The 12,992-nt window shown below is 38.1% G+C and overlaps 1 protein-coding gene across 1 annotated transcript in view; it reads right to left on the bottom strand.

The window, feature by feature from the left end:
- Positions 1-798: 798 nt before the first annotated feature.
- The window catches only part of myo7ba (myosin VIIBa), a 33,576-nt gene continuing 21,382 nt past the window's right edge, over positions 799-12,992 (bottom strand). The window contains exons 26-46 of the mRNA XM_086161382.1: positions 12,644-12,763; positions 11,806-11,979; positions 10,517-10,744; positions 10,254-10,421; positions 9,511-9,628; positions 8,583-8,709; positions 8,330-8,496; positions 7,878-8,059; positions 7,667-7,788; positions 7,382-7,536; positions 7,114-7,267; positions 6,142-6,297; positions 3,387-3,492; positions 3,184-3,297; positions 3,008-3,095; positions 2,766-2,872; positions 2,380-2,565; positions 1,972-2,088; positions 1,772-1,855; positions 1,567-1,686; positions 799-1,454 (exon numbers count right to left, since the gene is read on the bottom strand). Coding sequence (XP_086017508.1) covers positions 1,368-1,454; positions 1,567-1,686; positions 1,772-1,855; positions 1,972-2,088; positions 2,380-2,565; positions 2,766-2,872; positions 3,008-3,095; positions 3,184-3,297; positions 3,387-3,492; positions 6,142-6,297; positions 7,114-7,267; positions 7,382-7,536; positions 7,667-7,788; positions 7,878-8,059; positions 8,330-8,496; positions 8,583-8,709; positions 9,511-9,628; positions 10,254-10,421; positions 10,517-10,744; positions 11,806-11,979; positions 12,644-12,763 — 2,880 coding nt within the window. The 3' untranslated portion in view covers positions 799-1,367. The remainder of the gene's footprint in view (positions 1,455-1,566; positions 1,687-1,771; positions 1,856-1,971; positions 2,089-2,379; positions 2,566-2,765; positions 2,873-3,007; positions 3,096-3,183; positions 3,298-3,386; positions 3,493-6,141; positions 6,298-7,113; positions 7,268-7,381; positions 7,537-7,666; positions 7,789-7,877; positions 8,060-8,329; positions 8,497-8,582; positions 8,710-9,510; positions 9,629-10,253; positions 10,422-10,516; positions 10,745-11,805; positions 11,980-12,643; positions 12,764-12,992) is intronic.

Below are 12,992 nucleotides of genomic sequence, written 5' to 3'. Positions count from 1 at the left end.
TTGGACTGCCCAAAATAATCAGTCACATAGCCATCAGACAGATGTGGAGAGTAGAGCAACTGGCTGAGGGATAATATTTCTTTCATACTTGAGGATCACAGCTGTGCATCAGACACATCAGGCCTTTCTGCTCTCTCTACCAGTGATATGCAAATTTAAACCCGTTGACTTGAATGAGGCCACTATTTCTGCACGCCTTTGAGATCACTGCCCTGATAAGTAACTGTCAACCGCCATTTGGAACAGCCCTTGGTTTTGTCGGGCGTCTTAGCCCTATTTGTCAGCTGTCCCCCCAATAATAAAGCATAAACATTGCTTTGTTAATTTGCTTGGGGTCATCTCTGTATTCACATTTTTTGTAAACAACAAATTGGTCTTTGAAACTATTAACACTTTTTCATGTAAAATAGGAAAATTTTAAAGCAGAAATTCCACTTTGTATTTTTTTTTTCCCCATATGTTGGGAAAATTGATAGAGAGCAATATAAATACAATAACATTTCAAAGATGGCCTTATATAGAGCAAGGCCTGGCCATTAAAAGAGGCTTGATTTTCTATTAACAGTGTCAGTCAAAATTGAAAAATGATTGAAAGGAACAGACATATTTACATTAGTCTTCGATATCCTTGGTCTATATTTACCCAAATACAGCAGGAGGAATATAATATATCCAGGCATATTTTGAACCTCAGGATAAAAACAACATTAAAGAATTTCAGGTCACAGAATTGAGATGTATTACTATTACACATAACAAAACTATATTGCATGACCACAAACACAGAAACCTGGAAATAAAACTTTGAGTCATGAAAGGAAACCAACACCGTTCTATAGCTATATCTGTATCTATAGGGCAACAGAGACGTCGGAGCGACTTGGAAAACACATCAAATTGATGATAAATCATGTGGCAGATGAGTTTTTTATGAACTGACTCAAATAAAACAGGCAGTTATAACAAGGACCAATTAACATTTGTATTGAGGCAACCAACACTAACACTAACAAAGTAGTACACAAGGAAAGCAGGTTTACCAAAAAAAAAAAAACGCAATAAAAATTAATCTAAAATCTTACCCACAGAAATTGTAGAACAGGAAATTTATTCTGAATAATGCTCAAACAAAAGTCAATTAAATCAAAATACTAAGAGAGTCACCAGTCCAGAAGACTGACATTTTACTTCTAACTGACTAGTATAAATATTAAACAGCTTTTAATTTTGAGTAATATGTGAGTTATGCAAAACATTTTCAAAAAACAAATCAAAGATGTTTTCAGAGCAGTAGATTCCTGCTCCGACTCCTTGTTTTTTGTCTGAACGTTGAAATCTGTGATAACGGTTGCATTCGTCTGCAACGCTCAGTAGTTGTTTCTGGTCTGAATCACCTTCCTTTCTCTGAGGTACAGGCCTACATAGGAAGTTATTAGGTCATCCATCTTATAACCCTTTTAAATGAGACACAAGGAAGGAAATAGGACACAGTTTAACTTACAAACAGCTGATCTTTTCAAAGCACATATATATATTAAGGCAGAAAAAAATGGAAACAAATCTTACCAGCGAGGTTTCGCACAGGAATCGGCTCCCCTTCACCAAACTACCAGTTGTCATGAAAAAGTATGTGCTACCACTGCTCCAATTGGCAATGCAGTTGAATGGGTGATTTGCTAGCACATCCTTAAGGAGAGCAAACAGCGGTTAATAAAATTGGAGCAAGCTTATCGGAAATATCCCCGATGAAAAATTTGAAACTCCCGTATACCTTTGTTTTTGGGTTGATGATTGTCAGTCCTTGCTTGCTGATTGCAATTCGCACGATGTCAGGGAAATTTGGCTCTGACGATTGCTGGCGGAAAAGTACAAGGGCAACATATGAAGTATAACTCCGAGCTTCGGCGGTAAAAAACATGATGAGAGGATCCGGGAAAAGAAAAGAGGTTATTAAAAAAAAGTCTGTCTCACCTTCACGTCAAAGAACGCACAGCCAAATGTTGGCCAACGGCAAACAACTTTCAAAAATGCCACCTTTGCTTCATCAGCTGTCATACCTACTTGTCTAGTATATGCAGCGGTGATACTCTGTAAATTACAAATTTATTTATTAGACTTTTCAAACAATCACAGGCTTTTTTGAAATGCCATTGTTTGACTATTATTATTCATCACCACCACTTGATGCTGTTCATATTTTAGTTCTCTTACTACACCAACAACATTACAAAATACATATCGAAAATGATATTTAGTGCGTGGGGAAGGAATTATGTTAGCATCACACAAGTCCCGGTACAATTGAAATTCTATTGAAAAAGCTAGTTTAATCAAAAATGCCCTGTAATGTTGCTCCGAAAGCGAAATATTCATTCCCACCTTTTTCCACTCATTTTCAGACATAGTCTTCAGCTGGTCTGCAGGAACAAGCTCCTTCAGCATCTTAGGTATCATAACAAACTGGCTTTTGTCATTGCTGACTTTTGTCCTGAATAGCAAAGCTGCAATGTTGACCATTTCTTCCTTGGTGCAGGTGTGATAACCCCTCAGGTACTTGGGTAGTTCCTGAAAGATGGAAAAAATTATATACCGGGAAGTATAGTATGTATAGTCATAGTCCATGTGGTTCAGCTTGAAATTTGAAACAAGTTTTCTATTTGTAGGGAACTTGATTAGGAGATCGATAGCTTCCGGCTATCTCTATAAAAATTTAATTTTTAAATACTTTTAATGAGAATACATGTAGAAGTTCCAGTCAAATGCACCTGTGGGAAATGGAAGAAGAGATCCGCCTCTGTATCTCTGCCAGGAGTCACATTGAACCATAACTTCCTCATAAAGAACACAAGGTATTGAATGTTGACTGGCCCACCTGCATGTAGACACACACACACACACACACACACACACGCGCGCACACACACACACACACACAATACTTACTAGTACATAGTACACATCAAAATACTCATTAGTCTTTAATATGATAATGTCTTGAGTCTGATACCGTCTTTGATTCTAATGGCTCTTTTAGACCAGTCTGTGATTTGTCTCAGACTGTCAAAGAAGTAGTCGGTGTCATTCAAACTGAGAACCTAAAAAAAAATTTAGGAAAACTTTTTTTTAATGTGCTGTCATCAGGAAATTGTATATTCACATCTGATCAACTGGAAAAAAAGTTACCTTGTCCTGAGTTTTGACAAAAATGCTGAAGCCGTCAGCTGTAGACAGGCCGAGCTTATTCGAAATGCTACGAATAAGATCCCTGATCCTGGTGTTGGTAGCAACCTCAAATATCTGAGGACGGAGACCACAAATATTACTTGGAGAATATCAGACTCTCTCTGTTCTTGACTTTATTCATGTAATTCATCTTTATTTGCTACCTCCTCCGTATCATTAGGGAAGTGGATTTTATGGAAGATCTGGGTGCTGTTTTGTTGGATAGCATCTATTTCCACCTGGTGGGGCGGGAGCTTCCTGGGCTCCATCCTAAACAAAGACGGTAAGTACATGTGAATATTTTCATTTTATTAATTTCATAGAACAGATTAAAAAGAGGTACTATGACATCAAAATTGCAAGGTGTGTTTTCTGTACTTGAGAAAAGGCCTCTCAGAGTGGGTCTAGTTGAATTAAAAGTTGGCTTTGGGTGGGGAATTAAATCATAAGGTACCACGTTTTTAAGAAATCCTGTTTATGACTTGGTATTGAAGGTGTATTTGTTTATACAGCAAATAGTCATATGGTACAGATGGGATGGATTCAAATGTTAACGTCCAGAGAAAGTTCACAAAGCAGGACAACAAAATATTTTGTATGTCAGAAGGGTGGTTCAAAGAGGACTAAAAATATAAAGTATGACATTCTATCCACATTATGAGCCAACAACTGTTGAAAACCTCAGCTGTCCCATTATGTAAATGCAGCAGACATTAAAACAAATTAAGCAATAGCTTAAATGCAGCCTCAGGGGGGTACAAGCAAGTGTCTCTCTGAGCCGGTCCTAAGCCCAAATAAATACTGAGGGTTGTGTCCGGAGGGGTAAAACATTTGCAAAAAACTAAATATAGAAATCAAACCAAACATATCTCATAATGGATCGGTCGAGGTCTGGGTTAACGACGACCGCCATTCGTACCAGAGCGAATTGGGCTACTGTGGGTCGAAGAAGGAGAGGCGGAGGGTGTGTTTGGAAGTCCAAAGATGAGGAAAGACAAGAGTCTGGGACTGAGAGTAGGGATTCTGAATATTGGGGCGAAAACAGGAAAAGCTAGAGAGTTTGTTGACATGATTCAGAGAAGAAAGGTGGAAATACTGTGTCCAGAGGACAAGGATTGAAAGGCAGCAGGGTTGGATTCTTAGGAGCAGGTCTTAAGTGGCACAATCATGGTTATTCTAGAGGAGGAGTTTAGTAGAGTTCTTCTGGAGCCTAAAAGGGTGAGAAATAGACTTATTAGTCTGAAATTGTAAATTGAGGGTACACTCCAAAGTACACTACATCTGCATCTACCACTTAAAAGTAGTGGCAGATGGTAGATGAAAATCTGGTGACAAGTAAGATACAGAGGACAAAAGGGAAGAGTGTTGTAGGGTTTTCTGGAAGTAGTTGAGAAGGCTAGGAAAATCTTCTAGATAATTGGACCACTACAGGAGACCGGTAAGAGAGTGCTTTTTGTGTCATCTGGAAGGAAAGGAGATAAGGAGAGCGCGGTGGTGGAATGAGGTAGTGCAGGAGTATATGCAGAGAAAGAGGTTAGTAAAGAAGAAGTGGGATGCAGAAGGAACTGAAGAGAACAGGCAAGAGTACAGGGAGATGGAAAGCAAAGCAATGGGATAGGGTGCAAAGGCAAAACAAAGGGCATATGATGACTTGTATGCTTGGTTGGACAGTAAGGAGGGAGACAACGATTTATCCAGGTTGGAAAAACACAAAAGTATAGATGGAAAGGATGCACAGCAGGTTTGGGTGATTAAGGATAGAAAAGGGAAATGTATTGACACATGCAAGAAGAGTGATGGGAAGATGGAAAGAGCACTTCAAAGAGTACATGAAAGAGCTAATGAATGAGGAAAATGAAAAAGAGGAAAGGGTGACTTGTAGACCACAAAGTAGCAGAGATTAGTTAAGATTAAGTGAGGAGGGCATTGAAGAGGATGAAGAGTAGAAATGCAGTTGATCCTGGTGATAGATCTGTAGAGGTATGGAAGTGTTTACGAAAGGCAGCGGTAGAGTTTCTGGGTAAATCATTCAACCGCATCTTAGATGGTCAGAAGATACCCGAGAAATGGAGAAATGTGTGATGGAGCCTATTTTAAGATTAAGGGAGATGTGCAGAATTTCAGTAACTTTTGAGGGATAAAGTTGATGAGCCATACAATGAAGTTATGGGAAAGAGTTACGGACATTTGACTAGAAAACAGATATCAGTGGTTAGAAGTTACCGGAGGGAAGCAATTTTTGTCAAAACAAAAAAATCTCTGAATTTAGGGGGGGGGGGGGGGGGGGGGGGGGGCTCAGACAAAACCTTTCACAAACATATAACGTCATACTGGGATCAATACCATGAAGGATTTGCACACGTGGACACGGCGTATCTGCATCCTCCAAACAATAAGGAAAAACTCACCACCAGAACCAGGCCCCGGTAACTTCTACATGTTTCAGTTCAAGTGACCCAACAGGTTTCACTCCTTTGTCTAGTTTGACCTTTGCACATTCTAATTCAGGTAATCCCACAAAATGTGCTCCTTTGTCCTCAATGAACAACACCCTCATTAGCATAACAATCCCCCGAGACCTAGTTTCTGCCGATCAACTCTTAAATTTACATAACAAGCCACCATAACTGGCATAAATCCTGGCAGTTATATCCGGAACCTCCCCACAGGCTATTAGACCTAAAGAAGCCTCTTGGATGACGAGCGAAATTTCTTCAAGTGAAGAAATTCAAATCCAGTTGCTACGACAAGATTATTTCGACAAGAACCCTAGTTTCATACATTATACATTTTACTGTGATACCCTTTTCTTTCTTCAGCAGAGAGCGAAACAATGTAATTTTACATGTCATTACTAATACTTAACTGTCTCTTTACAGATTAAAAAAAAAAAAAAAAACTTTTTTATGCCGTACAGACCTTAATGAGCTCTGCAGTCGCTGCAGGCAGTCAGATGCAAGGGGCTCCCTGCGACGAGATTCCAAAAATCGCTGTGCGTGCTTCAAAAGGTACTGACTAGGAGGAAATAGGCCACAGCACAGCCATAGCAAGTGCCAACCCTGTTCCATGCTGAACCTGAATGAAGGGCAATGTAACACAAAATGATTTGGAATTAATTTTTTGGAATTCAATTTCTTGAAATTTAAACTGATATTTATATCAAATTTTTAATTCAATTTATTCATTATTCACAAACAATAACAATTGTTCCTATAACTGGCAGCAGAATGATAGCAATCTGTTTAATAATTGAAAAGTTTCAGGCTATAGAATAATTCCATTTTGACTGTGAAAGATTTTTACAATATTGGTAGAGTTGTTGTACAAGTGGATATGTTTTTCCGAAATTTATTTCATTTCGTCTGGTTTAAAATTAAAAAAAAAAAAAATCAACACCACAAACTGCATTAAATTTGTTTACATGCTGTGCCATATTGTGGGAGGCAAGGCTCCATGAGCGACACGGATGGTGTGGTTAAACAGAGCCTGGGGTTTCCGTACTTATGTTTATGATTTAATCCATGTTTTCATCAAAGGGGTATTATCCTTGGAAAAAAGGAGCTCTGTATTCTTTTTGCCTGCTGCAACTTAAGCTTGTATCAATATGTATATAATCATACAATGGCCTTCCAACTGATTTATAATCAACTGTCAGAGGACTTCAGAAAAATTAGTCTTTTTGAATACTATTAATAAAAACAATGTAACTACAATTTCCCAGAAAAAAAAAATTGTGAATTAATATTTTGGAGGATATGTTCTGCTCAGTGCTATGAATAATTTTCCACACAGTGCACGTATGCAAGTTGGGTAAAATAGACTAAAATATTTTCTTTTCCAAAGAGTGATCTAAGAACCTGAGATGGTGTAGATGGTAATATTACAGATTACCTGGTATTATTGCTGGTCATTTGCTTCATAATTTGGCAATATATCTCATCTCTGAGCACCTCGTTTTCCGTAGCCGGGCCGAATATTTGGTCAGTTAGTTCAACGGGACTCTGCACCTGCTTTGTTGGATAATCACCCATATACTTGAGGATTGGTGCACAACAGTCAAGGATCAATAATAAGATGGACCTCAGAAGCTTTGAAAAGAATGAATGGAAGTTTTTAATAGATTACACCTCTGGTATTATAAGAATTCATAAAAGGATATCAGTGAAAGCAAGGCAGGCTTTCTGGCTGAGGTCTGAGTTTCCAACCAGCTTCTTCAGAAGTGGCTGTCGAAGGGGCTCTCTTGAGTTCACCCACAGCCTTTCAGGGCCGGCGTTTCGAGAAATCACTTGTTGGTTGACATCCCTGATTGGCTGCCTGTATTATCAGAGACAGGAAATAGATGTCTGTAAACAGAACTGTTCAAGATTTCTGTTTTCTGCAGATCAACAGCTGGAAAGTTAGAGAGAAACATAGTAAAAAACAATTAGATATCGTATTCAAATACCTGAAGAACTCAAGGGAAAATTCTCTCAGTGTAGCTGGAGCTAATCTCTCCACTGTACCTATTTCTTTGTGATTTGCCAAAATAATGTTTTTTCTTTGGTTCGGTGAGAGTTTTAGGAGACTCTGGAATAAGGAAACATCACGCACAACCTTAAACTACATCGATACACAAAAGTTCAGTGTCAACAGAAAAATCTACGTAATCACCGTACCATGACCTCATTTGTAGGTTTGGTAAGTGTTGGCAGGATTAACATGGCATCGGTTGGGAAAGCTCCAGTTTGTCCCGTTCTCTCATTTTGTCCCTTTATCCAGCCATGTTGCTGGGAGAACTCGTTGTCTTTTATAATTATGATGAGATCTCCTTTTTTGCACCACAGGAAAGTGGAGTCATCTGTGAATAAGGGGAGCAATTGTTTAGAAATAGAAGCATACCCTTGACATCAGTCAATTTCTGCTTAGCGTAAAAAAATACTTGAACAACAGCTCTTACGAGCCACCGTTTACAGCAACAACTAACACTTCAGGCTAAACTGTTCCAACACCAACCCCTTTAAACCTATCTGGTATCAAGGATATGCATTGAACGCAGTAACATCTTCCCGTAAGCCAACAATTCAGCAGAAATTCGTCATTTGTGCAATATAGACAGAGGTGTTCTAACCGCTTCTTTCGACCTCCTTGAGGGCCACAGCATACTGAGAGCGCTCTGTCAACCCACTGAGGAACATAGTCACCAGCTCTGCCATATCCTCAGCTGTAGGGCCACTCAGAGTGAAATCCCCCTTCAGTGTCAGCAGGCAGACAACATGGTGAGAAGCGTTACCTTCCCTGGGGAAGAAGAGGTACGATAACAAAAACACAGCATTAGTAGTATTAATGCAATTTTGCACACGACTAATTCGTACCGACACTACCTGATGGTGTTGACCCCTGTGATTTCTGAGAAAGAGAGCACCAGCAGCCTTTTCTCTCTCTCGTCGAGGAAAGTGATACCACTCGAATTTATGGCGATGATAAACTTGCTCCTTGGCAGTGGAGGGCCTGAAAAAAAAAATCATGAACTCAATATAACCAAAAGAGTTGTAACAGTGTAAGTTACTGAAATGGGATTTCATAAATTACAAGACAGTGTGTGTATGTGTATGTACGTATATATACATTACATTTGGCAGACGCTTTTATCCAAAGCGACTTACAATAGAGGACATAAGCACTGCAAATAACACTTGCAAATACAAGATGCATATACATATACATATCTGAATATACATACACAATATACATACACACACACACATATACACATATACACATATACAGGACTGTCTCAGAAAGTTAGAATATTGTGATAAAGTTCTTTATCTTCTGTAATGCAATAAAAAAAAACAAAAATGTAATACATTCTGGATTCATTACAAATCAACTGAAATATTGCAAGCCTTTTATTATTTTAATATTGCTGATTATGGCTTACATCTTAAGAAAACTCAAAAATCCTATCTCCAAATATTAGAATGTCGTGAAAAAGTTTTTTTTTTTTTATTGCAATATTACAATTTTCTGAGACAGTCCTGTATACATGTATACACACACACATATATATATATATCTATATATATATAGATATAGATATTATTATTTCATATTATATCTTTTCCTCCTTTTGTTTTTGTTTCCTACACCAAAGAGCAGCGTTCCAATTCCAGTGTGCTTCCTTTGAATGAATTTTATGTACAAAAGAAGGGTGGTACATTTTTTCCATTCAATAGCGACTTTGAATAAATGCATTGAAATGTGCATTACAACAATAAATTAAAAGATTTTCTGCAGCTAGATTTCTACCTGATAACTTGACAACCTCAAAGAGTTTGGAGAAAAGCAGAGGCCAGTTGGAACGGGCATAATTCACCATCTCAGCCTTCAAAGACTCTGGCTTTTGTTGAGAAGTCAGATATGTTCCCTGAGGTGGAAAAAAAAAACAGAAAACATATATCTGTTGAAAATTCTTATTTCTATGCATGATGACTTATACCTGGGCCTTTCATTACTCCTTTTTTTAATAACAAGAGTATGTATCTAGATAAATTGCATCCGTATCAACAGTGCTGCCATTTATTTACTGTAATTAAACAATTGTCGAAGCCCTCGTTTTGAGAAGCACTTACTCTCTAAAATATTTGAGAATAATGCTATTTTCTTCAATGTATTGCCAATTTTCTGTTAAATTTAGTCCATTTTTTGAGTAATGCATTCAAGGTTTTGGCCAGTTTTAGGCATGAAATTAGTCATTTCTTGGAAATCTTCAATGAATTATTTGTCAATTTTCATTGACTTTCATGCTACTATCTATTTTGGAAAGTTCTTGCGGATCTTTATGTATCTGTTTACTTACTATCTGTTCTTTCTGATCAATTTTGTGTGAAAATTAGGTTGCTGAAACTATTTCTACAAGCACCTTGGATATGAACATAGATAATGAAAACAGCAAAGTAATATATGCTTATTCAAAGTAATATATGTTAAATTGTATTGATTTTTGAGAGCAGATGAGGTTTCTATACCTCTGATTCACCTCCTGGACTGACCTGAGCATGAGAAGTGCTGATCATCTGTGTCCACTTGCTCTCTGGCTTGGACTCCAGTAAAGACGATTTAATGCAGGACTGTACTGTTTCTTTCACATTTTCTGGACCGCTGTCTGAGCCATGCTGGATGTATAAATGCTTTGCAGCAAGTTCAACTAAATCATCCTCCTAGGTCGAGCACAATGTGGAAGAACACCAGTCATATACTGTATCTGAGAGTATGAAAAGAATTATATGGATCGCTTATCTACATGTCCGCGTACCTTTTCAGGCTGGTATTCTCCAAACTTCAGCCCGCGAATGATCTGTCTATAGATGAGGTCCGTGCTGATCTTATCCTCATTGCAATCATGCCAGGGAGTGAACACTTCCTTGCGGTAGTAAAGACGCCAAGGAGCATGTTGCTCTTGCCCTCCTTTACTTCTCACCTCCTGCTCACACCTAGAGATGGCGTCCATCACATGCTCTTGACTGCTGCCCAGAGCCAACACCTTTAAGATACACACCGCTCTGTTATACTATATTAGATGGGGAACTTTACAAAGAGAAGCCTCTGTCACAGTCTGACTTATACTATTTTGGTTTTTTTTTGGATCATTATTATTGGTGTTGCATTTATCATTGTTGTACTTTTGAGCAATAAGAGGTTTAACACGAAATTTGCTGTTGTCAGATGCAGACATGAGATGCCATCATCAGATATTTTCTTCCGTCCATTAAGAACTATAAAAAATACTGAGGCTCCATGTTGATAAACTAGACCGGTAGATGATTCTGGCTATTTGATTAAGAAGAATGCAGTTTTCAATTAACATTCTTAAATTTTCAAAACCCATGCATTGCTAAATTTTTGAGATTCATATGGCTTCTTGTTTTGTAAGACTGAACAAAGATTAATCCTTAATAAGTAGCGAATCCTCTTATCCTCAATTGCCTCATAATTTCCCATACTCTAGACCAGGGGTGGGCAAACTTTTTGGCTCAGGAGCTGCACTGACTTTTAAAATTTGACAGACGGGCTGGGTCAGTACAATATACGGTACATATATAAATAAAAACACATTCGTTAACAGTACATATCAGACTTGTCTGACCTTTGCTTTGAAAGGCTTTGCTTTGACATTATCTTGCATTTCATGCACAAGCCAGTTTTTCCCATGTAGCTTCACATCCAACTCATTTAGGTGTGTCAGTATGTCCACAGTAAAGGCTAAATCACAAAGCCAATCTGTGTCATTCAGCTCAGGAAAATTCTTAAGTAGCTCCAAAAATTAAATAATCTCATGTTTGAGCTCCCACATTCATTGACCCAATCACTCAAATCAAGTATGGATTCTGTACCAATCTTTGGCGGGCCGAATGAAAAAGACCAACGGGCCGGATGTGGCCCGCGGGCCGTAGTTTGCCCACCCCTGCTCTTGACCATATGCTATTCTCGCCTGAATATTCAAGAGAAATTAAATGTGACTGTTATTTGAATAACACTATCAGTGTGACAAACACCTGGTATTACATGCTTGGAATCATTAATCTAGCGTAATTACATTTTTACCTTTTCATATAGTGCAACATAGAGAGAAAAGCCAAAACTGTCACTGAGTTTGACTTTGTTGGAGATAACCTGGCAAATCTCTTTGGAGACGGATGCTGAGTCAGCAAGCAAATTAATGGAGCGTCCATCCATCAGTATCACCGTCAAAACTATGGGCTTCTTTGTCTTGATTGCCTTTGACAAAACAAAGGCACAACTGTGATTATTACATGGAGGTGGAGTCAGTTTTGAGGATCTATAACCAATATGCACATACTAACACTAAAAGTACTCACAACAACAACAAATAAGAAAAACTTCTACAGATTCAGCAGGTCTACTAAAACCATGTGAACCTTTCAATGCTGAGCCTTGTTCAGGGAAATACTTGCTTATAAATCAGATTAAAAAAAACATTTAAAATATTAAAAAGCAACCCAGAGTCAAGGTCCTGCTCACTCTGAAAAAATGGTCAACAGGTTACCTTGGTACTTCTTTTACTGATTTAGATATTTGAATTTGCTTAAGCCCAAGAGACGGCAGTATTTTCAGGTCCACGGGCCGTTAACCGTAGCTTTGTCAAGTTTGATACCGATCAATATTTTCAGTTCATTGGACAAGAAAATTCCTGCAAGTTAAAATTTTATGAATACCTTTAGATTGCACAATTTATTGGTTAGTTTTAGAAAAATATCATGAGTTGGATTAAAGTAATGCAAAATAGAATTTGCAATACAGACCTTAGACCCACTGTTTTAAGGACTTGAAACCTTTATCATGCACCCTCTAAGGAAACATAGCACTTTACACTCATGCAAGTTATGAGCCCTGTATCCAAAATCCGCAAGTGTGAAAAGACCTGTAGCTCCAGCCAGGAAGGAGGTTCCTTTCTCACTCCATTTAACATGGTGCGACGCAGTCTTTCAGTGCAGTAAGCAGGAAACCCACCGGGAGCGAGTCGAATGAAACTTTGGAGGTACTGTCAAGACCAAAAAAATGGATGAGCAAAATATCACAGCAGGAGGAGGAAAACTTGTGAGATAGAAAGAGCAGTTGTAATATATATATATATTTTTTTTTACTAAAAACAAAACAAAATGTCTGTCTATTACAGTTTGGGATGATAAAATGTTTCCAAATTTGTTCCTCACTCCTTTTTTTTTTTCCTCAAATGTATAATGTCCTCTGAATTAATTACCAGTCTACCT

This window comes from Fistularia commersonii, chromosome 16 (genome assembly GCF_037954325.1).
Source record: "Fistularia commersonii isolate RoL2024-O1a breed Wild chromosome 16, RoL_Fcom_v1.0, whole genome shotgun sequence".
NCBI classification, from domain to species: Eukaryota; Metazoa; Chordata; class Actinopteri; order Syngnathiformes; family Fistulariidae; genus Fistularia; species Fistularia commersonii.
Note: the sequence above shows the minus strand (reverse complement) of the source record. Positions and strands in the feature narration are given on the sequence as shown.